This window comes from Topomyia yanbarensis, chromosome 2 (genome assembly GCF_030247195.1).
Source record: "Topomyia yanbarensis strain Yona2022 chromosome 2, ASM3024719v1, whole genome shotgun sequence".
Taxonomy (NCBI): Eukaryota; Metazoa; Arthropoda; class Insecta; order Diptera; family Culicidae; genus Topomyia; species Topomyia yanbarensis.
The window spans coordinates 447630401-447655639 of NC_080671.1; the positions used below are offsets into that span (position 1 = coordinate 447630401).

Genomic DNA, 25239 nt, shown 5'->3' on the forward strand with positions numbered 1-25239 from the left:
TATGTATTGGAAGGAGTACCAATTTACTAAAACTTACAGAATTTTTAGTAAACGCTTCCAAGCCTTGAGCTTTTGTTATTGTGTTGCGTTGCTACTATGATATTGGCGGATTGCACATTGACTTCATAATGTTTAGCATAGGGAAAGAGGCAAAATGATGCCACGACAGTTAAAAGGCTATCTCCTAATGGACAAAAGAACATAATATTATAGATATTATCTCGATTGCGCATCTGCTACATGACTTGAAAATATGTAGCCAACGCGTCTTGTAGCAATTTCAATTGGATATGGTTTCTATTTTTTATTATAGTTTTGTCGAGATTCTATGATAACGAAAGGGGAATATAACGTATATACAAGTTTTTAGTTAATTTCATTGTCGATGACGATACACTTCGGAATTGGAAGAAAGCAAAGTTCATTCTCGTATAATCACGTGAATGAACGCGTTTGTTTTCAATGGATGTTTGAATAATACTTTAAAGTCAAGAGTGAGACAGTAATGAATCTCAAATAGCATTGACGTACTAGTATGTACCATGCCCTCGAAAAGATACCGATAAAAAGTAGTCGGTTCATTCAATCGCGCGCGCGCTCTAACCATAATTAAATAACATTGAAATGAATATACCTGCTCAACTTCGTGAGAGAAGAGCGATCAGCGATAATCCGAAGCTTAGCCACTATTCTCGCGATTTTGCTAAGCCAGAAGTAATTTCACAACCGGCTAGGCAACATGACTGACCTAAATGGGACTTTTTTGGAAAAGTGTTTCTTCTCGTTACAATTACCAAAGGAACCCGCGGTGGGAGATGAGATCGTGCTGAAGGGAGTTTTGAAAGAGGATGCAAGAAGGTATGTTTGTATGTGCGATAATATGAATCACCAAAAATTTTACGATCTATCTATCTACAAGCAGATTTTCGGTGAATCTCTGTCTGGCTCGTACCGAAGGAAATCATCCACAGGCCGAACCGGATCGCATTGCTTATCATTTGGGATGGAAGTTTTGCGAAGACGGTTGTGAAGTGATGCAGTGCAGTAAAAATTCCCTGTGGAGTGACATGCAAGTCTGTTCCGATGTATGGTTCAATGAGCGAAAAATAAGTGTGATCTTCCGGTTTCATGCGGACACGGTGAAAGTGTTTATCGATCATACGCAGCAACCACCGGAATACGAGTACGAACATCAGTTCCCGATTGAGGAAATCCAGTCTTTCGAACTGTGGGATGACTTCGAGCGGGTGGAGGAGATTACTCTTAGGTTTAGCAAGGGTTGTGCCAACGGTTATTAAAGAAGTGAATTGAAATAATTAGTGTTTTAGTTTTCTTGTATTTTACGCCTTGGTAACTGCCTTCTTTCAAAAAATGCTGTTTTGATTCGTTATTTTCGCATTTAGTTAGAATCAATTCCTGATAGGCTTTGAAAATACGGGTGGACACTGAGTCAGTGATGTGATTTTCAGTGAAAAGTAATTTTCAAACATAGGTCTTATGTCGTTCATATTATAGTTTTTATCATACGACGTGAACATGTGTGGCTCACATTTATTAATATCACCGATCGAAAATTCGTTGCTTTCGGATACGAATCGCCATCTTAAAAACACTACGTGCGAGCTATCAATTTTCTGTTTTGTATTTTATTCGATATGAAACTCATTCACAATGTTAATAAATATGTTTATCCATTCAATTGGTACAAATACCACTGTTAAAAGCACTTTGTGCGAGTACGCGTTAAAATTGGATGACTCTCGGTCGTTAAAGGCATTTTATGGCTGTGATCTACAATTTAGCTGCCTACACTGACTGTATCGTTAAGTTATGCCTATTCCCGGAAATACTGAGTGTATAGGTAAACGAATGCTTTGGTTGAGAAGTGGATGAATATTTGATAAAAGGCACCCATATGGTTATTTTGCATGACTGTTTAAAAATGACTAGAAAACGTGTTTGGTTGCTGCCCTGTTTGTAGCACCTGCCTTAGAATGGATTCCGTGCTAGCAAACATATAATTCGATAATTCCGTCTGATACTGTTTGTTCTTCCTTGTGCGAGGTCTTTACTCTCATTACCCGCTAACATTTAGAGAAGTTCTATGATTAGCATCAACCGGCGTTGTCAGAGATCAATATTCTGAAAATAAAGGAAACCAATTAAATACGACTGTAACATTGCACCCCTTCCAGTACCATACCGCCGGCACGTTTGTACTTGAACGCAATCTCCTCCACATACTCGATGTCGTCCCATATTTCGATTAATTTGATACTTTCTATCGGAAGCTGGTGAACAAACTCGTAATCGGGCGTGTGCTGAGTGTCTTCCGCAAACACTTTGAACACTTCCTCATGGAACCGGAAGATCAGCGTAAATTTCTCATTTCGATCGTACATCCAGTAGTTTTCCTCAACACTTTCCGCTTGCCAGACGGTGTTTTTCCAATTGTGAATCACGGCGCTACTGCCGTCGTCGTGAAAGATCGTCTTAAAGTGATAAGCGATATGCGGAGGCGTTTGATCGTCGGATACCTGAGCAGGTCGTGGCAGGCAAAAATTGACTGAAACCCTATGAACGTGACGTATAAACAAACATTGAGCTTCGCTATCTGCACTGCGTGATTAGGCGGTCAGTCATGATTGTAACTTACATTCTTGCATCACTTTTGAGTTTACCTCGTATCAACACTTCGTCACCAAATGCAGGCTTCCGCGGGAACTGTGCGGTAAATGGACGGTTGCACATTACGATTGCTGGCGGACACAACAGGAAGGGTATGAAAAAGTAACTACAAAAATACACCCACTACGAAACAGTCAATAAAAACCTTTCCTAGGAATAAGCTACGGAATGTTCTTCATCCGAAGGCTGTGCAATCAATACTGGAGTCGAACGAAGGCGCGATAAGGCACACCGTAAGCACACACCACTTGACTGTATGTAACGCTCATTTACGACCTGTATCGTCACGTTATAACTTCCTAAATAGCACACATTTTAATGAGAGTGGTGGGCCGTGGGAGGAAAATATTTGTTTTGGTTTTCATTCACATATACGATGCCAATTCAATTCCGAAGCTTAATCCATTTACACGATCCGTCAGTGTTGCGTCACAGGTACAGCACGTCAATGGAACGTCAAAACTAGTTGCATGTCGTTCCTATGTAGACGTACAGACACAACATCAAAGGCACGGAACGTTTTAATATACCGTTCGTGTGAATGCACACGGAAAATTTATTAAACTTATTCAGCGGAACGGTTACGTGACGTTGACGATCCTTTCCGTTGACAGAAACTGATCTGTCGTGTGTATCGTACTTCATACGAACGCACACCGAACAGATGGTTTTGACAGCAGTGTAACATTTTGCTCGTGTGTTTAATAGAGTGACTCAACATTGGATTTTTTCTTTATGCACTGGTAGATTAAATTCTAACCCGTTATGAGTTAAAGTGCGACTGTCCAAGTATATCGATTTACAAAAATTCATGTTAACGCTATTTTAGTCGAAAGCATCACCGAAAATATTTTAGGCTAGATGAGGTTTTCCGATCCGAAAAACCTCTGAAAACCGTATCACCCTACCGCTCGTGCACGATATGCCCATGCAGCAAAAAATATCGGTTCAGGTATTTTCTCATGTCCCTTTAATAATTGTCTGGTCAAGAGAAAATCATTTGAATCGACAACCAATACACACTAGAGATTTAGCAATAACGTCTGGCGTCAAGCTGTTGCTTAACAGTGTGGTGACGGTCCTTTATTTTGGAATTTGTTTCGCTGCTTGAATTAGCGTCCGAATGTATCGAACTTATCCAATCAAATGAAACTTGTACGTATCTTCATTGTTATTCGCATCTTCGTGGTAACCTCACATACTTAGCATTGGCAATCAATCGTAACTGTAGTGATTTTCGGACTGTTAATTAAAATTCAACTTATTATTTTATTCTCTTCATTATATACTATTCTACAGAAAACATTAGAGGGCGAACAAAATGAAAATGTTAACCCTAGAACGTTGCACTGGGGTACAAATGTACCCCACGCCTTCTTTGGAGCCATGTGAAAACGAGAATTCGGCATTTACCGACCTGGGACTCTAACCATAATTCAATTAAGATTTCCTAGTAAGAGTAGGAAAAGATGGTATAGCCAGTTTACTTATAGCCTTCGTGCAAGCAGATGTCAAAGTTGGCGTGGGGTACATTTGTACCCCAGTGTACGGTTGCCGTTAGTGTTTCGTCATGTTTCGTGCTGTCAGTGGAAATGTGATTCACGACAATACCAGTTTAAATACTGGTTGTTTTACAACGGCAGTAACAATTAGTATTATATAATCGTTTTTAATCATTTATTTAATCATTTTAATTTAATTTTGAAGCGAAACAAAAAAAAATCGTTTTCATTTTTGCTGATTTTTATTGTTTAATTGTTAATTTTTTATAGTTTTTCAAAGCAATGGATCGCAAGTATAATTTGCGCACAATAACAGCTGTAACAGTAACGTTGCGTGTTACCAATGTATTACTGGTCAGAAATATTTTTTTCATTTCAATTTCCACCCCATTTCGTGGTATTTTCCAAAACCCGATTTTTAAACTTTCACTCTTCAAAATAATTGCAGGTTTTCAAAAATATCGAAGTACCATTTTATAACGTATCAAGACCATTCTTTTAACTTTTAGAATCATTTGATTTTTTCAAATCGGTTGAAAATTCGCAAAATTATATTAATTTTTGTGAAAAAAAGTCAAAACAGCGATTTTTTCACTTTTTATTTTGTTCAAACCAATTTATGTATCATTGATTCAATAAATTCCTTACTTTCACTTACACAGCTGTTTTTGCAATTAAAAAACGAAGAAAATGATGCATTATACTTTTGTTTTGTTTGCATTTTTACCTGCGAAAATTGAGATCAAACGCGTGGGGTACATTTATACCCCAGTGAAACGTTCTAGGGTGGAAAACGCAAGTGCAACGTTCTAGGGTTAATACTTTTTTCTGTCGTAACAATGAAAATCAAATGGGTGGCGATTCAGCGAAAGATTAAAAACGTATGCTTAAATCATCACTGGAACTTGGTGCTGGCCATTTTTGTGTGAAGTCGGATTCGTAGATTTTGAGTTTAACCCACCAGAATCCAAATTTTTTGAGGAATTATAACATGTGAATTTTGAATTTTTGTTTTTGATCCTAATAGTTGTAGCGTTTCGCTATCTTGGAATTAGTTTCACTTTCTCATCTTAATAAAAAGCAGAATTGCAACTTTGGTCCGTTTTTTAAGTAACTTCACGTAATACTTTTCAGATTTACATCAGGAAATAGTTATTGCTTGTGACACTATAAACTGGATTCTAACCGCACTGCGCACTTATTATTCTTACATTAAATTCATTTCATAGACTGGTTAGTTCGACTGGTCTGTCTATAGAAATACCATCTCTATCACTTGAAATACATGTGTTTTGACAGCATGCAGTTTTCGGTAGTTCGGTTTCGCACTTTGAGAGTGCGGAGTCCTGATTGGTGGGAAATCATTCTATTCACTATTATAAACTGAAGTTGAGCTGGTCCACGCATAATCGTAAACCAGTTTGGCTTCTTGGAGAACTCGATACGCGAATTTACAACCAGAGTGTAAAAATATTCAAAGGTATCTTGCATTGGTTTTTGCAAATCTGTAGCTCTGTGCAGCAACCACGTCATACTTCGCCAATTGTATTGGCAAGATATTTATCACTGCCAGTCATGTAGAAATTGCAAAGAAGAACCCTTGTGGAAAAACTATGTAGCCGCTTCAAGAAGTTGTCGTATCGCTATGAGAAAAGGTAGTGTGCGCTTTCTTATTACCCACTACAGTAACGATTTGAACCGAGTATGTTGGTTGAATTTTCGTTGAAAGCAGCGCAAGATAATCATTCGTACCCAAGTTCGTACCCTTCCCCTTGCGAAAGGCAAATTGTATACCAAACTGGTTACCTTAACCAAACTGGTTACCTTAACCAAATTGTCTACGCGTAATAGAAATCAATCGGCCAATACGAATTGTGGTCGAAAGCTGGTTATCCATGTTGCTTGTCTCCAATAGACCAATGCTCTTCTGCAGAAACCGATTGTATAAATTCAAGTATTTTTTTTTTGATAGAAAAAATGGGTCTGAGATTTTTTCTGACTCAAGCGTATTATTTTTGCATGACACTAGTGCATCGTTAAATGTGAGTAAATTGTGTAGTTCCATGGCGACACGTCACGCACGCAACTTTCTGCATAGAAACGGAGTATTTGCTTAGCTTTCTTGCAAAGTCTAAAGTTTGTCGCATCGATTTTCCTTTCGAAAAATCCAATCAGCGTTTCGTTGGCATGGCAATTTAAGCCTAAGGTTTTGTTTCAATTTTGAACAAAAGAGATTCCCCTCATCCAGATTCACAATTGAACAGAACATTAGTTATTTTTTTTTCAGCAAATTAGCTACTTGCCCTGCCAAATGCATTCTACCGTGCTATATGAGTATGTTAAGTCTATGACTTATATTTATATTATTTTATTATATTAATATTTTAACAATATTTTCTGATTCCACAATGTTTATTTCACCTTCTTAGTGCACTGCGCTATAATACTATTACAGACTTTTCCAATGGAAATAATCTGTTGAATTCATTTCATCTGTCATACTAACGTCAGAAATGTAAAGAATTTCAGTTATAGGTTTTTTTTCCTTTTTTATTTCGACTAATATGTAGACACATTTTCTTTTTTACTTTTTAACGACATTCAATTTGCTAGATATTACTGGGTAGGGAATGTTATGAAAATTTAGAGCCATAGTACTCAAGTGAATGCAAGGATGTGAAGTATACAGATCGAAAAACACGAAGTGGCAGGGTCATTATATCCTACAGGTTAGTCTTTTGTCTTCTGTTGGCAGGGGTCGAGCTTAAGCAGCATTACTACGATTCACTTGAGTATTATGGCTCCAAATTTTCATAACTTTCCCTACCCAATAATCTTTATCTAATTGAATATCGTTAAAAAGTAAAAAAGTTCTGTTATTAGGTCTGATAATATTCAATGAATTTATTTAAAAACGAAGAAATTTATTTAACAACGAAGAAATCATTAAAGCAAGAGTTAATATTGGCTCAGAACAGGTAGCATATCCGATTTGTCTTCATACGAGAAAACTCACATAGTACATTCAAGAAATTCGCGTTTCTCTGTATGTACTCCAAATGAACGAACTTTACAAATTCTTAAATTGAATACCAGCCAAACCTTGCAGAAATATAATTTGAAATCTTGCCTGTTGGCTCCAGAATCCAATCGAGTAAAGCATGCATAATTGTCTATTTGATGTCAGAGTTAAGGAATACCACGAATAACGAACAAATCTTGAAGTGCAACAATGGACGACCATGATAGAACATCGACTGAAAAAATCGAATTCGTATTATTTTTACTAAACTTCCGTAGAATTTTGAAGAAGTTTTGAAAATTCTGTGGATTTCATTAGTTAGTCCGTAGATCCGTAGAAAGGACAGAAATCCGTAGATCTACGGGAAAATCCGTAGCGTTGGCCACCCTATAGTAGCCCAGAATCGGTCGGCTGGAAGAAAACTTTGACCCATTTTAAGACAGACGTGAACAAACGCCGTTCGGTTCATCAGCGCTCTTAAAAATAGTGGAGAAAGCCTTCAAAACGTTTCAGCTTAATCAGTTTTATCGAAAGCCATGTTTAAGTATTATCTGCCTAAGCTTGTTTCGTTTCACTGAATCGTACACCGCTTTGAAATCCACAAACAGGTTGTAAGGTTGCAAGTTATATTCCCGGAATTTATCCAGAATTTGTCGCAGATTAAACATTTGGTTTTCTGGAAAGCTTGCTTTGTTATTCGCCAACAAAGGATTCACCCAACGTGCACGACTTAAATAGATGAAATCTGGAGCGAAATTTTTAATAGGACCTAAGCAACAATAGAAGATTCTCCTTATTTACTTTCACGGTCGCTTTTACATTTAACCCTTATTCTTTGCATAATTTATTAGTCAATGTAGTCTGAGCTACAAAATTAGTGGCAAGTTTTATAGTGATTCCATAATAGAGTCGTGATTCGCTGGTTGGTCACTAAACAACTGGGCCGCTTTTTTGTTGGACTTCCACTAGTTTATTTATTTATTTTTATTTATTTGCTTATTCCATCGGACTGTAAAGTCTACATGAACAGACAGGATCGGATAAAGCCCATCTGAGTTGGACACCTTTCATGCCATTCTTACACCACCATCATAAACACAGAAAAGAATATCAACAATTCATCTAAAGTCCTGGTACACACATATCATCACATTAAAAAAAATAATATCAAAACACAGCAGATCGTCTAATTTTATCGGCAATGCGGCTGGATGATTCGCCAAATTTGAATAGCACTTCTACGGCGGTAAATGCTTGAATGCATGCGGCAATCGGTTCGTTGTACCCAAATTCGTAGTGATCGATTTGGTATGCGAAAATTCACTTCCGAACGTATCTCTGGAGCATCAATTTCCGCGTTGATCAGTTTTGTGATAATCACTGTCTGTCGAATTTCTCGTCGACTTTGTAACGTGTCAAGTCCCAACAATTGACTCCTATCCGGATGTGGTGGCTGATTAAGTGGGTCTCGCTATGGCAGGCGACGTGAAGCTATTGAGGTGATCAACGAGCGTTGTGACTCGAACGTCAACTTCGCATCCAACTGCACTCCCAAATCGCATACCTAATTGTCTCTCATCAAAACGATGCCGCTAATTCTGTGATCGAACTTAACGGGCCACAGAGTTATGAAATTATGATGAAATGTTATCACGTGGTATTTTGCCACGTTAATGACACGTTTCTATTTGAAGCACCAACCAACAAACACTTACAGCAGACCCTGTACAGGCCAACAATCCTCTACAATGCAAACTTTGAGGTACAGTTTCAAGTCGTCTGTACAAAATGATTGACAGTCAGCTCTCATAAGTAATGCGATATCGTGAAAAAAATTGCGAAAAGCAAGGGTCCTAAGTTACTGCCTTGCGGAACTCCTGATTTCTTTGAGAACTTCGATGATATACTGTCATCCAACTTCACTTGTGAAACTCTTCCAGAAAAATACGATTCTTATCAGACCACGAGTTGAGAAGACACTCCGAGACAAGATAACTTGCAAAGAAGTATCCTGTGATTCATTTTGTCGAACGCTGCTTTTAGATCAGTATATATATATATATATATATATATATATATATATATATATATATATATATATATATATATATATATATATATATATATATATATATATATATATATATATATATATATATATATATATATATATATATATATATATATATATATATATATATATATATATATATATATATATATATATATATATATATATATATATATATATATATATATATATATATATATATATATATATATATATATATATATATATATATATATATATATATATATATATATATATATATATATATATATATATATATATATATATATATATATATATATATATATATATATATATATATATATATATATATATATATATATATATATATATATATATATATATATAGGAGTGCCCAGAAAAATAATGAATTTTTAAAAACTCACTCGGCCCACCCCTGAGTCGATTCCTAGTCCCACCAGGAGTACTTGCTACAAATTTGAAGCAAATCGGGCAAGTCTAGCTACCGGACCAAGGTTCCTGAAGTTTGTATGGGATTTTTCTACGATTTACATGGAGAAAACCCACTAGCTCGCATTTTCACCGCTAGGTGGCACTGTATGCATCGTATTATCACTGTAAGTGAAAACAAGAAAGATAATTTAATCGTCTACAACTTTGTCGAAGACTGCTAGTCAATCCGGCTTTGTCGAAAGAAGTTATTAAACTTTTAGTCAAGTGATGTCTGAGTCAGTTTTGCATGGGGCCTAGCAGTACATGGTAGTATATCAGTACTAGGTTCTAACAAACTAAACATTTTTGTGGATTAATGGTTAGATTTAGCTGAATAGTATGTTCGGAAGAATTACAGTACATAATACGAGTTATATTTTGGTTAGAAAATTTTAGTTCTACCTGTGACCGCATAGATGGCGCCAACACTAACTTTTCAACGGAGAGAGATAGAACATCGAGATGTTTGGCAGAATTACTGAAAAATGTTTAGTTTGTTAGAACCTAGTACTGATATACTACCATGCACTGCTAGGCCCCATACAAAACTGACTCAGACATCACTTAGTTATAAGTTTAATAACTTTTCTTGTTCGAGTCGGATCGCTTTGCAGTCTTCAACAAAGTTATAGATAATAGAATTATCTTCTTAAGTTTCACTTTTGATGATAATCTGATGTATACAGTGCCCCCTAGCGGTAAAAATGTTCGCAAGTGGATTTTCTCCATGTAAATTGTCGAAAAATCCCATACAAACTTCAAGCACGTTGGTCCGGTAGCTAGACTTGTTCGATTTGGCTCAAATTTGGAGCAGACACTCCTGGTGGGACTAGGAATCGACTCAGGGGTGGGCCAGTGGGGGTCATTTTTTTCTGTCACTCTAATATATATATATATATATATATATATATATATATATATATATATATATATATATATATATATATATATATATATATATATATATATATATATATATATATATATATATATATATATATATATATATATATATATATATATATATATATATATATATATATATATATATATATATATATATATATATATATATATATATATATATATATATATATATATATATATATATATATATATATATATATATATATATATATATATATATATATATATATATATATATATATATATATATATATATATATATATATATATATATATATATATATATATATATATATATATATATATATATATATATATATATATATATATATATATATATATACAGGGTGTTTGGTTCATGGTTAAGAATCTCTCGGGTGGTGATAGACTGCCATATTTGGAGAAAAAAATTGTTCTACACATACCATCAAATCTCAACCGTTACAGAGTTATTGAACTTTTTGTGTAAAAAACTTATTTGTCTTAAAATACCCCTAACTTTAAAAGTATACTTTGTATTTCAAATGTTTTAGTTCCATTCGAAAGGCGAGAAAATTTCGCATTGAGTGATGCCCTCACATGTTTCAGCTAATGAGTTTAAGTAGCCTTTTCAAAGTAATTTATTGAAAATTAAACACTTTTAAACGATTTTTCGTTCATTAATTGAAAATCCTAATAGTTAACCTTATCATTTTAATAATTCAGATTGTTAGTCTTGATGAGCTGCCTTATTCGTTCTTTGATATGATACACTTACCTCTTCTTATTTTCATGATTTTGGGTTATTCAACTTGGATATTTTTATCTCGTTTTCACTAGTACCAGCTCTAATTGAAAAATTATGTGAAAAATTATGGCACTCATTGTACTTTTCTTCTTTGTATTCGAAAGCCAGGAAAATTTTACAGTAAAAAATGTATTAATACCTTTCAGTTAAGTGAATTTAGTATTCTTTTAAAAGTAAATTAGTTTAAAGTTAGTGCTATTATTAGCATTTTCGATAATTTTCTTAAAATAGTAAATAATAAACATCACCATTATTATCATGGAAATAATGCATCTTAGCAAGTTCTACAGTTCTTTCTTTGACTCCATTCAATTATCTCTTTTGGTTTCGACGCAAAATCGTTTTTATCACATCGTTTCATATGCAAAAATAACGATTTCGTACCCACTACATTTGTGGCGTGCTCTTGCTGTGTTAACTATTAAATAGCAGCAAAATGAAAAGAGATATAGACAAAGTGTCTAATAAAAAGTTGTAGAGAACATTAAGGGGCATCAAATGAACAATAGTAACGATAAATTTTGTTGATTATTAATTAGAATAATTAAAAAACTCTTCAAAAAACACAAATTTTGAGTTATTTCGTTAGTAAAAAATCATTTAGTACACTTAACTAAAAGATATTTGTACATACACTGATAGGACATTTTCTCAGCTTTCCGATGAAATCTTGTAAATAACGATATAAATCATATTTTTTAGATTAGAGTCTTTTAAGCACTTGCAAGTCGGTTACAGGAAAAGTATAGTAATGAAATTACAAAGAAATGAGAAGAGATAGAAATCTGACGTCCAAGAACAAATTATGAATCGTCCTAAAACCCAACGTTTGGATAATGGATATTGCTATAATCATACTTCATTATTTCGAGAAAATTAGCAAAAACCTCCTCAAAAACACTAACTTTTAACTACTTTACAGCTAAAAGGCAATTAAAACTAATTACTTAAAAAATATGAGAACACCATTCAATAGGAAATTTTCTCACCTTTCGAATGGAACTGAAACATTTAAAATACAAAGTATACTTTTAAAGTTAGAGGTATTTTAAGACAAATAAGTTTTTTACACAAAAAATTCAATAACTTTGTAACGGTTGAGATTTGATGGTATGTGTAGAACAATTTTTTTCTCCAAATATGGCAGTCTATCACCCCCCGAGAGATTCTTAACCATGAACCAAACACCCTGTATATATATATATATATATATATATATATATATATATATATATATATATATATATATATATATATATATATATATATATATATATATATATATATATATATATATATATATATATATATATATATATATATATATATATATATATATATATATATATATATATATATATATATATATATATATATATATATATATATATATATATATATATATATATATATATATATATATATATATATATATATATATATATATATATATATATATATATATATATATATATATATATATATATATATATATATATATGAACCTCAGAAAGTTTGTTGTGACTGATCTTTCATGCTGATCGAATTAGATATAATTGTTTGCACAATCTGACATAGAACCACTCACAATAATCTCAAAAAGTTTCGAGGAGGCTGAAAGACTGGTTCTTCCACAGTAATTTGCAGCAAAAATCATACTCAACAAGATTTCTATTTTAGCCTATGCCAAACGTGAGAGTAATGTTCTGAATGTCAATTGCGAGCTCAAGAGTATTTCGAGGTCTCTGATAAATGTTACTGTCTAGCGATGATATAGATCCTGAGCATTGGATATTATTTCTTGTGTAAAATTTAAGAGTACTTGGACACGCAAGTTGCGAACACACCAATTTCAAAAGGCATTTACACGGAAATTATAAGCTCATAAAAAAGATCACGTTTTCGAGAACTGAACGATTTACGACCAAGTTCTTGAAATTCTGAAAAATAAACTTCGTATTCGTGAAACAATTTTTGTTTCCAAAAAACTAGCTCGCCCCGAATATGTACATAGCGCTACATTCGAATGCTTTGTAGGTTTACTGTTGTTGTTCCCTGGACATATTTAGTTATTGTTCATAATTTGGAAATACACAGCTGACAGTCAAACGATGTTGATGATTTCAGAAGCTTATTCGCGATTTTTAATTTTCTCATCACGTTACCGTGCAATTTTATTCAAGAGTTTACTATCGTATTTTTCCGTCAGACTAGCTGGATTTATGTTCATGATTTCAGGATCTAAGTTACGATTTTCGTAATTTCTATTTACTTTTTCTTGATATTTTAGTCATAAGTAGAGTGATTCATGTTCATGTTTTCAGGCTTTTAGTCACGATTTTTGATATTTTAATCACGAGTAATGTGATTTATGCTCATGATTTCAGAAATTTTGTCGTGATTGTCATAATTTCTATTCACGTTGTATGTAGTGATATTTTTGTCACGAGTAGAGCTTTATATCGTTTTATGCTCATGATTTCATGATCTTAGTCACGATTTGTGATATGTGTGAACTAGATTCTCAACCTGGAGTGAACTCGTTGCTGGAGGTCCGAGAATAAAAATTATTTTTTTTCGAGTGGATATCGAATTTTCAAGTCTTGTTTCCTAACAGACTGAAAATGATATACTGATATCACACAAAACCGATGTCTAACCGTGGGGGTCCACAACAATCCAGGGTTATTTTTAAGGGGGTCCGTGGTACGAAAAAGGTTGAGAACCGCTGAACTAGCTCATAAGTGTGTGACTGATTCGCGGTCTCCTAATAGTTTTCTTATATCTACTGCTCGTTAGCATATCGTTAGCAGTTGCACATTTCATGAAAAGTACATGGAACCAAAGATGATTTCACGAATAATACTACAAATTTGTGAACTAGTGAAAATTTCATTACCATGTTGCATTAAATTGAAAATAATTAGAAATATCTTCTAAATATAACCGGCACCCAAAATAGATCGCAAATCATGGGGGGAATCATGAACCAGTTCACGAATACATGAATAATATTTGATGAATTTGTGAACTATTTTACAAGCACAAATGGTAAGTCGTGACTATTATTCTAGGATTCATGAACCAGTTCACGAGTATATGAATGATTTTCATAGTTTTGTGAAATATTTTACGAGCACGAATATTGGATCGTGACTAATACATTAGGAATCATGAATTAGTTCACGAGGATTGAATAGATTCATGAATTAAATTTCGAGCTTCGTAAAATAAATCACGAGAAAATATCCAGAGAGCGAGTAAGGGCTCATTAGCCAGGGCAGGGCTAAATACTTCTGTCCCATCCCAGGAACCTAGGACCAAATGAGTGACATTAACCCTCTTAGCAAAGTCACTCTCAACGATTTATCAAACCCCCATCAAATTGAAACGGTTGTGTACGGTTGTCCACGTTTCTTCCTTATTTAAGCTTCAAAATAATCCGTTGATTAAATAATGCATTGAATGAATAATTTGATTGCCGTATAATATTCATTCATCTTTATTTTGTACGCTGCACAGTTGGCCTGGCCGCTTTAATGCTTGTGTCATATTCAATATGTGCCACAAACATTAATAACGACAAGTATGTTACATGTATTGGCTGTGAATGTGTAGACTAGACTAGATAGTTCGCGAGAAAATATTTAGAATGTTTTGATTTTGTGAACTACACACCAAAAAATTATGAATTTTACCATTGACGTAATTGCAAACATAACACAATTTCGCAACCCGTAATTCTCGAAATGACAAAACATTACCGTGTTCCATTTAATTTTACATGAAACATATACTTTACATGCGCAATGACATAAAATTACACTTACTGCCACTGAAAACAAACATTGACATTCCATGTTAAGATTCCCTCTCGAGAGGAGTGGTTGTCTGGCTTTATGGAAAGACAACAACAAACGCAAGTGGTTTGTTACACTGACGGTTCTCTGATGGAGGGACGTGCTGGTGCTGGTGTCTACTGTCGTGAAATGAGACTGGAACAATCTCACTCACTAGGTAGATACTGTACTGTATTCCAAGCAGAAATCTTTGCGATTATGTGCGGGGTGCAATCGGCCCTTCAACTGAGTTTGTCCGGCAGAGTTATAAACTTCTGCTCCGATAGTCAGGCTGCAATCAAGGCCCTTAGCTCAGACAAATCCCGGTCCAAGCTAGTGATCGCGTGCCGAACCCAAATCGAAGAACTAAGCATTGTCAACACTATCTACCTTGTCTGGGTGCCCGGACATTGCGGTATTACTGGAAATGAATGGGCTGACGAATTGGCCAGGGCAAGTTCAGCGATTGACTTCGTTGGTCCTGAGCCCGCGCTGCCAATTTCGACAAGTTGGATAAGGGAAAAAATACGGTCCTGGGCTTCGTCCGAGCACCGCAATTATTGGAGAAATCTACAAACGTGTCGCCAAACAAAGGCGTTTCTAGAACAACCATGCCCAGTGGTTTCGAAAAATCTCTTACATTTTTCGAAGCTCCACTGCGGCATGCTGACCAGGGCTTTAACCGGCCACTGCAAACTCAATTATCACATGGCAACTATTCAGCGCGCTGAGTCTTTTTCATGTGATCTTTGTGAATCCGACTACGGAACCTCATATCATCTGATATGCAACTGCCCAGCGCTAGCGCAATTGCGATTACGAGTCTTCAGCCGTCCTTATATAGACGAAACCATGTTTGGTCGACTGAAACTCAGAGACATACTAAAGTTTCTTATCCAATGTGGTAAAGAGCTTTAGGCTTATTCGCAGGCAAGTTGAACTACTTGTGAGTTTAACTTACCTGTTGTTTATTTTTTGTTTTGTGCTGTTATTTTTCCCACCCTTCCAAGTCTACTTCCCCACACCTCCTTGTCCTTTCCTTCCGCTCAGGAAATGATGAAAACACACGGCAAGGCACAAATCCCCGACTATGTACGGGGAACGTGCCATTTGAGCCAATATATTCTGATTCCTGATACATGTATTGGCTGTGAATGTGTAGACTAGACTAGATAGTTCGCGAGAAAATATTTAGAATGTTTTGATTTTGTGAACTACACACCAAAAAATTATGAATTTTACCATTGACGTAATTGCAAACATGACACAATTTAGCAACCCGTAATTCTCGAAATGACAAAACATTACCGTGTTCCATTTAATTTTACATGAAACATATACTTTACATGCGCAATGACATAAAATTACACTTACTGCCACTGAAAACAAACGCAATATGTGGAGTAAAATTACACGATTTACGAAAATCAACGTCATGTAAAATTAAAACCAAACGTAAAACTAAGTCATTTTTGATGCTCGTATATGTCAGGGTCAGGAGACGTAAATTTACACGATTTTTTCTAGGTGTGTAATGTTGCTAAATCTATGAATAACATCATGAGTCAACCTTTGGTTTAATGAATAATATTCATTAAGCTGTGAACTAGTTCACGTACAGAAAATCGTTTTGTTTATGGTTTTTGTAACTTAAAAACATTCCAGATTTCATGGCACTCTTTCACTATTTTAAGAACATTTTTTTCCCGTGTAAGTACTGCTGTAGTTCCATGAAATCCTTTATAGACTGCACAATGCGAAATCTTTTGAGATCATCAACGTATATAAGTTTATGCTTTGGATGTATAACATAACAAACGTCATTGAAGAATAAAGAAAAAGCAATGTCCCTTGAGGCCCGACAAGTTGGTGAAATTATATTCCTAATTTCTCAGATAGAAAACAATCTAAGAGTTATGATTTAAGCCACCCAGTAAAGTTTGACGAAACGTCCAGCAGCTCTGCCTGAAAAAACAATGTTGATCTTTTGACATACATGCTTTGTCTTATAAAAAAGTATTTAAGGGAAATTTTTATTTGTGGTTGTGTGCAATATCCATATTGATAATGAAAGAATCTTTCACACACAATCAAAAAATGTATCAAATGGAGTAGATTAAACTCATCATCAATAACACAAAATGCTTAAAATTAAAAAAATTTAATTATTGCGCTCGAAAACCTAACATTGCTCGCAACTTCTATAAAGCAAAGTGTAATGCAACATAAACACATCGCAGAATATATTCCCATATTACTTGAAGTACACGCCCAGAGGCAGTGTCATATGTCGGAGAAAAACGTCACCAACTAGCCTTAGGTTCCCCTATAAATAAGAACAAATTATTAAGAAACCGGTGATATCGATTGAAACCGCACGTCCCGAAGTCTAAATTCAGTACACTGTATCAATTACTTTAATAACACGGCAATAACATTCAAATGTACACCAAGAGAAAACACCGAACGGAACTCAATTCTCATCGACGGCAATCGATTCATCCTCGTCGGAGATCACGTTCAGATCGGAATCCCGAAATTTCCCGTCGTCGCCGATGTAGTCTTCATTCGAACCGACCGATTTGCAGTCCAACTGATCGTCACTCAGATTCCCGTTCATGTCGTCCTCTCCGGTCTCCTTCTGGGTGTGATTCAAGTCGCTGTAGATGCGGGGTAAATTCTGCATGACATAGTTGGTGTTCTTGATGATGTCGTACTTGTTTTCTTTGAATTCGCTCAGAAAAAGGGCCGAGTGATCGGTTGGTGGTTTTTCGTCGCCTTCAGACGAGGGCAGTGGAGGCGAGCTTAAGTTGATTGCCGTGGTAGGTTTCAGGCCGTCACGTGGCTTGGGGACGCTGAAGGCAGACCCCTGCCGATCATTTGCACCGATGAGTTTCGAATGTTCGTTTTTGACGGCTGCTGCTGAGTTCTCCGAATCCGGCGAAGTAAGGTCCTTTTTGCGGTCATAGATGTGACCGGAGACACGTAGGTCAATGAAGAAGTGTAGGGGATCAATTCCGTATGGTGGATAGAGTGGCGGATACCAAACCGGCGGAGGTGGGGGCAAAATTAGATCGGAAGGTGGTAAGGAGGCTGTGGGTGGATCCGGGATGAGATTGTTGTTTACGGGAGACTTCTCACTGGAAGGTTTGGCATCCAGTGGCGGTTTATAGTTATCGCTGGTGTCTTCGTATTTGGATGTTATGTTACGCGTGAATGCTGAAAGTTTGTTCGTCAGTTCTAGTGGCTTTTCCGGTTGTCCCGATATTTTCTCCTCCGAGTCCTTACTATCTTTAGGTGATTCTGGATATAGTCGGTGCTGTGACCAGGACCGCTTTCTGGGTCTACGTGTGGGCAACGACAGGGACTGTGCTTGTGCTTGAGCTGCCTGTTGTTGCTGCTGTTGGTGGTGGTGGAGCTGTTCAGCATTGCGTAGACTTTCGTTTCGTTTATTTGCGACCAGCGATCGTAGCATTTCACTAAAAAAGAAATTATGCGGTCCGATTGCCGGCGAGTAAAGGTAGGGAGGATTAGCCGCCATCAGTTTCGTTACAAACTCCGAATTGCGGTAATCGTTGGGCCCGAGCCGCTGCTTCTGTTGGGGTTGGGCTGGCTGTTGTTGCTGGGGCTGAGACTGTTGGGTTTGCTGCTGTGTTTGAAGCTCATCTGTCATTTTTATTCAACTGAAAGGAGAGAATGATAATTGATGAACCGATTAAAATTAATTCAATGCGAATATTTGATTGAAATGATCAGTCATTGCGATATCACACCATGTGCATACCATTGCAGTTTAAATGTTTTCAGTTAATTTGAATTGAGTTGAAATGAAACATCGACAGCGCCGTTGAGAGGAAACGTACAAGTTATCATGCTTCCGTTTCGACATGCATGACATGCAGCGGAAACGGCTGCTTTTATTCAAACATATACTGTTGAGGAGAAAATTCCACAAATGGAACGGGAACATAAAGTTAGTTCAGAACTTTTTCAATTTTAAAACTTATGGCAATTAAATTTGAGCGTTTTTCGTGCTGAAAAAATAAAAGCTTATTAACCAAATTGCAAACATCGTTGTGTGAACACTACAATACAGGAGAGCAATAATTATCTCTTCCCGTAGGCTTGAAAACAAAATCTATTCATTGGACATGCCCTCATCACACTACGATTTATTTTCCATTTCACTTATTCATTTCTGCAAACAGAAACGTCGACAATTTAAATGCAAACAAAACATTCTACAAATCTACAAATCCCCCTACCAAAGAAAGGATACGAACAACGACCTCATTCTCACCCGAAAGGTAAGCTTCCTACCGTTCCACAAATCGTGCCAGGAATTCCTTTGGGGACATTTCTTTGGCAGACAGTTCGAAAGAGATGCTGGGAGGGGGAAACAACATTGAATCCATAGACCAATGACACCCAGCAGACGTTTTGTGTTCCTCCAACTTTCTCGTCTTAGAACGCGAATAATGAAGACGGTGACTACTCCCTTGGAAAGCTATTATTTGCACACCTTGAGGCTCTTCGAGGAAGCTGGCTGAACTAGATAAGGTATGTCTATGTGTCGTGTTATCTAATCGAAAAATAAATCGAAAGTAAATTTGTGAACGTATCATCTGTCGTTGCCATTGTCACTATAGCTATGATAGATGGACTGTACATTGTACGAAAAGAGGGACCATTCGATATGGGATGAGATGGGTGTTAATGAAAGGAGTCCCATGTTTGAATATACATATATTTGGTATTGTTCGAATGTCAGGCCGTTTAAATTAACGATGCCGTGAAAAAACAAACCAGTTTGAAAGAGATTGAGGTGGTGATTTTTGAATACTACTTTATTCCCCTATACCTCTTGGTTAATATGGTAAGTACTACCGCATTCTAATCAATTGCGTTGCGTTGCGTTGCGTAAGCACGGTATACTTCGTAGATTGCAGACTAATGACTCTCATTTCCAACCAGACTACTTGAGGAGCATTGTTTGGGAATAACAATTGATCCAGTCCAAGCGAGAGTTTCGCCTGAGAGCCACCATTGCGGGCCACGGTCATCTTTACCGTAACTTGGGATGAGAAAGGAAGTGTTGATGTGGTACTTACTTAACGGAAGGCCCCGACTCAGTGACACTCCCATAAGTACCACGGATTGGGTAGTGGGTGGGTTGTTAGTCAAGATTCGCTTCAAGCGAGCGATGCGACTGAGAATATATTTTCGTGCATGTTTGAATAGTTTATTGACTGTAGGATACGTAAATCTTCTAGGCGTTTAAACTCTGGCTAATCGTTTATCGAGATTTTTTCATCGAAAACAACTTGAACTCCGGACAGCCGGCTGTCGGGAGTTTCGTCGACAATGTAAAATGGATCGTAAGCAATGAGTTTAAAAGTGGTATTGTGGAACATTCATGAATTATGTCACGCAAAGATTACCCAATACTAACTAACTCTCTGTCATTTTACCACGTTATTTTTCCCCTTGGTCTAAAAAGAATCAAATTCTTTTAGTTTTTCCTTCATTTTATAGTAGCACTTTTATGCCGCTACTCGCAAAAGTGTCCATGTTCTATGGAATTTCCTATATACATGGCGCAATCGTGCGTAAAACGGCCGATTGCGTCAAAGCACATGACGTGCTCCCCTCCCATTTATGTCACAATTAGTCACATCTCTTCCTCCTAATAGCGTGGCAAAATTTATAAATGGTCCTTATTGGTATAATCACAAGCATATTGAGATCCCGTAACTTGAAATTTTCAACCTCGTTCGAGTAAACGTTCCGATATTACAATGAAGACGCGAAACCGAAAAAATATAAATGCTGCGTTCCTAAACGATATTAACATCATGCACGAATCAAACACCCTCCTTTTCCAAATAGTACGTACTTATTCTTAGCTCAGTATAATTGACTGATGAGTTAATGGACGTAAAGCATTAAATATGACCATAAAACATTTGTTCCTCGTGCTGAAATGATTGCCGCAAATTGGTAATTGGATTTGAATTGTCAATTCTCCACCTTTATACATAATTCAAAAGTCATTCACTCAGACAAGACCATGCGTATTTCACACACGCAATAAAGACCCATTGGATTAGTTGCCTAGTTAGTCAAATAAACACTAAACAAACAAATAAATTAGTTCGCTCAGTCTAAAGAAATGTCAGCTCGATTGGCATCAACCGGCGGATACGTGTTCCCTTACAATGCCATCAAATGAAAGTACATTTAAAATTACATACGACAAAATATGTGCAATTCAGAATATACCAAAATGAAGATTGCTTAATTATTTGCATTTAAAAAAGATCGAAAAATATTAGTTGCATAACCAAGGTGGTTCATTTTCAAAGATAGCACTGCTGATGAATCACTGTATAAAAATTGGTGACAAGGGACGCGGACGAAAATAGCTGACCACCGCCTACTAACCGCATTCTAATCAATTGGGCTTTTACTTCAAAATAGGTATTTCATGCTGGCACATTCCTTTGTTTTGCAATGCGTGTAATAAGCAGATTGCAGTAGATTGTCATTGAATTTAAATCATAACTGATTAAATTTTAGAATTTTAGCTTGCCTTCTTCTTACCGCATCTTCTGACCGCGTATCAACATGCTTCTTATTCGACTAGCGAATGATGAATGAAGTACAAAAATACATGTGGGACTTATATAGCTTCCCAATATTCGACAAGATGCTCCATATTGATGGCTTTGTCTGGAATTGAAAGAAAAATTTCGTTTTTTCGGAAGATTTTCTGAAAATCGGTTTTTGCGTTATTTTGTAGAAGTTAATACAAAATGTATGAACATTTTTCCAACTGATTTTGAAAAGGTGCCCCTCTATTTAATGGATAGTCATAGTCAGGACAAAAAATGTAAAAAAGTGTCCCCATACGTTTAAAATCGTGAGACTATTTAAAATTTGCATATTTTTAATAGTTGATGAATATTATGACTTTAACATATCGTGTGTGTATAAAACAAGTTTATAATAAAGTCTTTCGTAAACTGATCGGAGAATTTTCACCCTATCTCGGTCAGAGCCGCCACTGAAATTAAGTGAAATTATTAGTATATGTCAACTGTAGTGTTCGTAATACCATTCGTATTGTGCTGTTTGAAGGGAACGGTGAAACTACTCAAAGCAGAAGAAAATAGTTGTGAGCAGTATTCAGCTTTTGGTTTGCGATTTAATTAATTTGTGGCATCATGTCTGTCGAGAGCCGCGGCAGACCCCAGTGCTAGTGTTACTGACGAACCCTTCTCAACTCACTTATTTGAATCTTGATTAGAGGAATTGTATACATTCAAATATTAAAATCAAACTATATTGCTGCTGCTAAAATTTCCATGGTTCCAACTTTTCAATTTAGGGGTACGCGGGTACCCTTTCGGTCTGTTAAAAATGTACACATTGGTTAAAAACGTTATTAGGGGTACACGGAGCTAATTCGTGTATTCGTACCGCGATTGTGTCTTCGCCAAAGGTACTGAGTTCTTGTTTCCACATTCAACGAAATATTTTGTTTCGCGCAACCAACGCTTCTACTTGGTTAATAGTCTGGAAAATTGTCAGTACAATATGTCTAACATGGTGAAATGGTAGGGTGTAGACATTGAACATCTTTAGTTCCATTTGTAAATTTACATTTTTTTCATTTCTCCAACAAGTGATTTTTAGGGACATCTCGCAAAGTAAACAGGAATAGAGTTTGAAACACACTTTCTACTTTGATCGTCCCTCATTTTTGTTCAAGTTCAACACAGTAGGTTGGAGCACGATATTTTGCTTCTGCGGTTTAGACAAAGCGATACACGGGTAGATTTATCTGTTGGTAGCGGTGAAGCAGTTTTTAGCTTTTATTGTAAACAAGATGAGAAGGTAGCAGATCAGCTCGTCATTCTCGTTTAAAAATATAAACTCAACAAGATTTTATAATTATTTTATATTTGTTGAGAAAATTTTGTAATAATAGCTTTTAAGCAGTTTTTTTGGGAAAGCAATGCGACATGTTAATGTAGGAGTCGGTTTTGATATGCTGTTGGAATATGCAGTAACTGACAAAAATAAAGACACAGAACGCAGTAATAAGGAATCAGACGCAAATAAACCAACTGCGAGTATATTGGGCAACCGAACCGACTGCTGGTGCTGGTGGCTGAATTGAACTGATTTGATTTCCTTATTTCGCACATAACAATTAGGTTCTTATAGATATCACAAACATATCACAAGCATTCAGGCCCGACGAGAGGGGGGGGGAGGCAGGGGGCGCAACTACCCTGGGGCCCATGTCTCTTTTGGGGGCCCGCATTTTCAACTAAATTAAATTTATTTTAATTTAATTGTTGAAGTTTATTGTTTCTGTTGACACTGCAAATATGTTACAATCAACTACGTTCCAATCGTTCCAATGGTTTTCTGAAGAACGTGAACATAACCCATTTAGATTCATTGAACAGTGCAATTGGACCATTCTGGTTTCATTTATCATAAGTGTTTTTCGAAGTGTGCAGTATGAAGTGGTATACAATTTATCATATTCTTAGCTAACTGTTACTCATAAAAGTTGGATATTTTCGGAACGGGGTTGAAGAGTAGATGACGAAAATCAATGTATGAAGCCATTTTGAAAACCAAGATGGCGAATTCCAGTTAAGACATCACTATAACCTAAAATATTGACGTTTTAGAAATAAGATAATCATATAATAGATATAGGTATAGTGATTTGTGATGCGAATGATATGATTATAGAAAACTTTTCTCAATCAGAACACGCTATAAAAGGGCATCGCTCATCTATTCGTCAAACCCGTTTGAAAATACCCTCATAGTTTATACAGATATTGTTCGAAATAGCTTCAAGCTACCATTTCTATCATCTACTCGTCAAGCCCGTTTCAAAAATTCCCATATTGTTAGGGTTATCGAGATTATTGTTCAATCGGAAGTCTCCATCTTTGATTTCAAAAAGCTACCAAATATCTATTTTCATCATGTACTTGTCAAGCCCGTTCCGGGCACACCTATATTGTTAGGGTTATCGATAATGTAGCTCAACCAACGAATTTTAATAAGAATGTAAGCGAACTTTTTTTACGATCTAAATCCCAAAAAACGAACTAATTCAATTTACGAACCCTTGGCTTGGTTCGTAAATGGAGGTTGCAGTATACACATTTGATGCAGAAAAATATGGGAATTTAACTAGATACTTATTCTACCCATTAGTTTCCACCAAAAGTTGAAACTCTTTCTCTCACAACTCTCCACCTCAGTCTTTTTAACAGCAGACTTCGCTGTTAGATCCCAGTCATCGCATTAGAAATGTTTTCTCTCTGAATGTCAGCGCAAATGTTACAACTGATTCCAAAACCGATTTTAGCATGCTCAGAAACCGATTAAGAAAATTCGTTCAGGTCATAGTGGCATCTGCATTAGCTGCATCCAGTACCTCAAAATCAACAACATGTACCAACAACAAGAAACAAGGCAGCATCAGTGGTGCGAAATTTCACATTCAGTTGCCTATTTCTGATTAATTTGCTGAAACCAGTTTTCAGTTCCAACGCTTCCCTCAATCATTCACTTCCAAACTGACTGAAATTTTATGCAGAATCGAATGGTTGAGTGCAGATGAAATATAAATTCATTCACCAACCAAAGCATTCATTTGTTATTATGTGGACAGTTTGAAGGCAGAAGTTTTTTACATTTTTGAGCATAACTGAACTGCGTAATCTATATCTGGTGCACTTGTGCTTGATAATCCCTCTCAGAGCTAGCATAGAAACAAGATTCAGTTTGCTCCTGAAACCGAACATATGCGAACATGAATGCGTTGTAGCGAAAAAGCGAAGGACGAGGGAAACAAACCAAACATTCGATTCATCGCGGCGGGCATGAAT

General features: G+C 36.0%; 3 protein-coding genes across 4 annotated transcripts in view; 1 reads left to right on the forward strand and 2 right to left on the reverse strand.

Moving 5' to 3' along the window:
• The first annotated feature begins 515 nt into the window (after positions 1-515).
• Positions 516-1525, forward strand: LOC131685739 (galectin-4-like). Its single transcript, XM_058969650.1, has 2 exons — positions 516-858; positions 923-1525. The coding sequence occupies exons 1-2, from the start codon at positions 740-742 to the stop codon at positions 1296-1298; spliced, it is 495 nt and encodes a 164-aa protein (XP_058825633.1). The 5' UTR covers positions 516-739; the 3' UTR covers positions 1299-1525.
• A 92-nt stretch (positions 1526-1617) lies between these two features.
• On the reverse strand, positions 1618-3143 carry LOC131685741 (galectin-6-like). 2 transcript variants are annotated; one of them, XM_058969653.1, is made up of 4 exons: positions 2834-3143; positions 2657-2759; positions 2204-2574; positions 1618-2142 (listed from the first exon to the last, which is right to left on the reverse strand). In XM_058969653.1, the coding sequence occupies exons 2-4, from the start codon at positions 2749-2751 to the stop codon at positions 2135-2137; spliced, it is 474 nt and encodes a 157-aa protein (XP_058825636.1). In that variant the 5' UTR covers positions 2752-2759; positions 2834-3143; the 3' UTR covers positions 1618-2134. The 2 variants fall into 2 exon arrangements, with proteins under 2 accessions (XP_058825636.1, XP_058825635.1); XM_058969652.1 differs by having other exon boundaries at positions 2657-3138.
• Positions 3144-17698: 14555 nt separating this feature from the next.
• LOC131685736 (uncharacterized) overlaps positions 17699-25239 on the reverse strand; it is a 46117-nt gene continuing 38576 nt past the window's right edge. The window contains exon 2 of the mRNA XM_058969646.1: positions 17699-18993. Within this exon, the coding sequence (XP_058825629.1) occupies positions 17784-18983 (1200 nt within the window). The 5' untranslated portion in view covers positions 18984-18993 and the 3' untranslated portion in view covers positions 17699-17783. The remainder of the gene's footprint in view (positions 18994-25239) is intronic.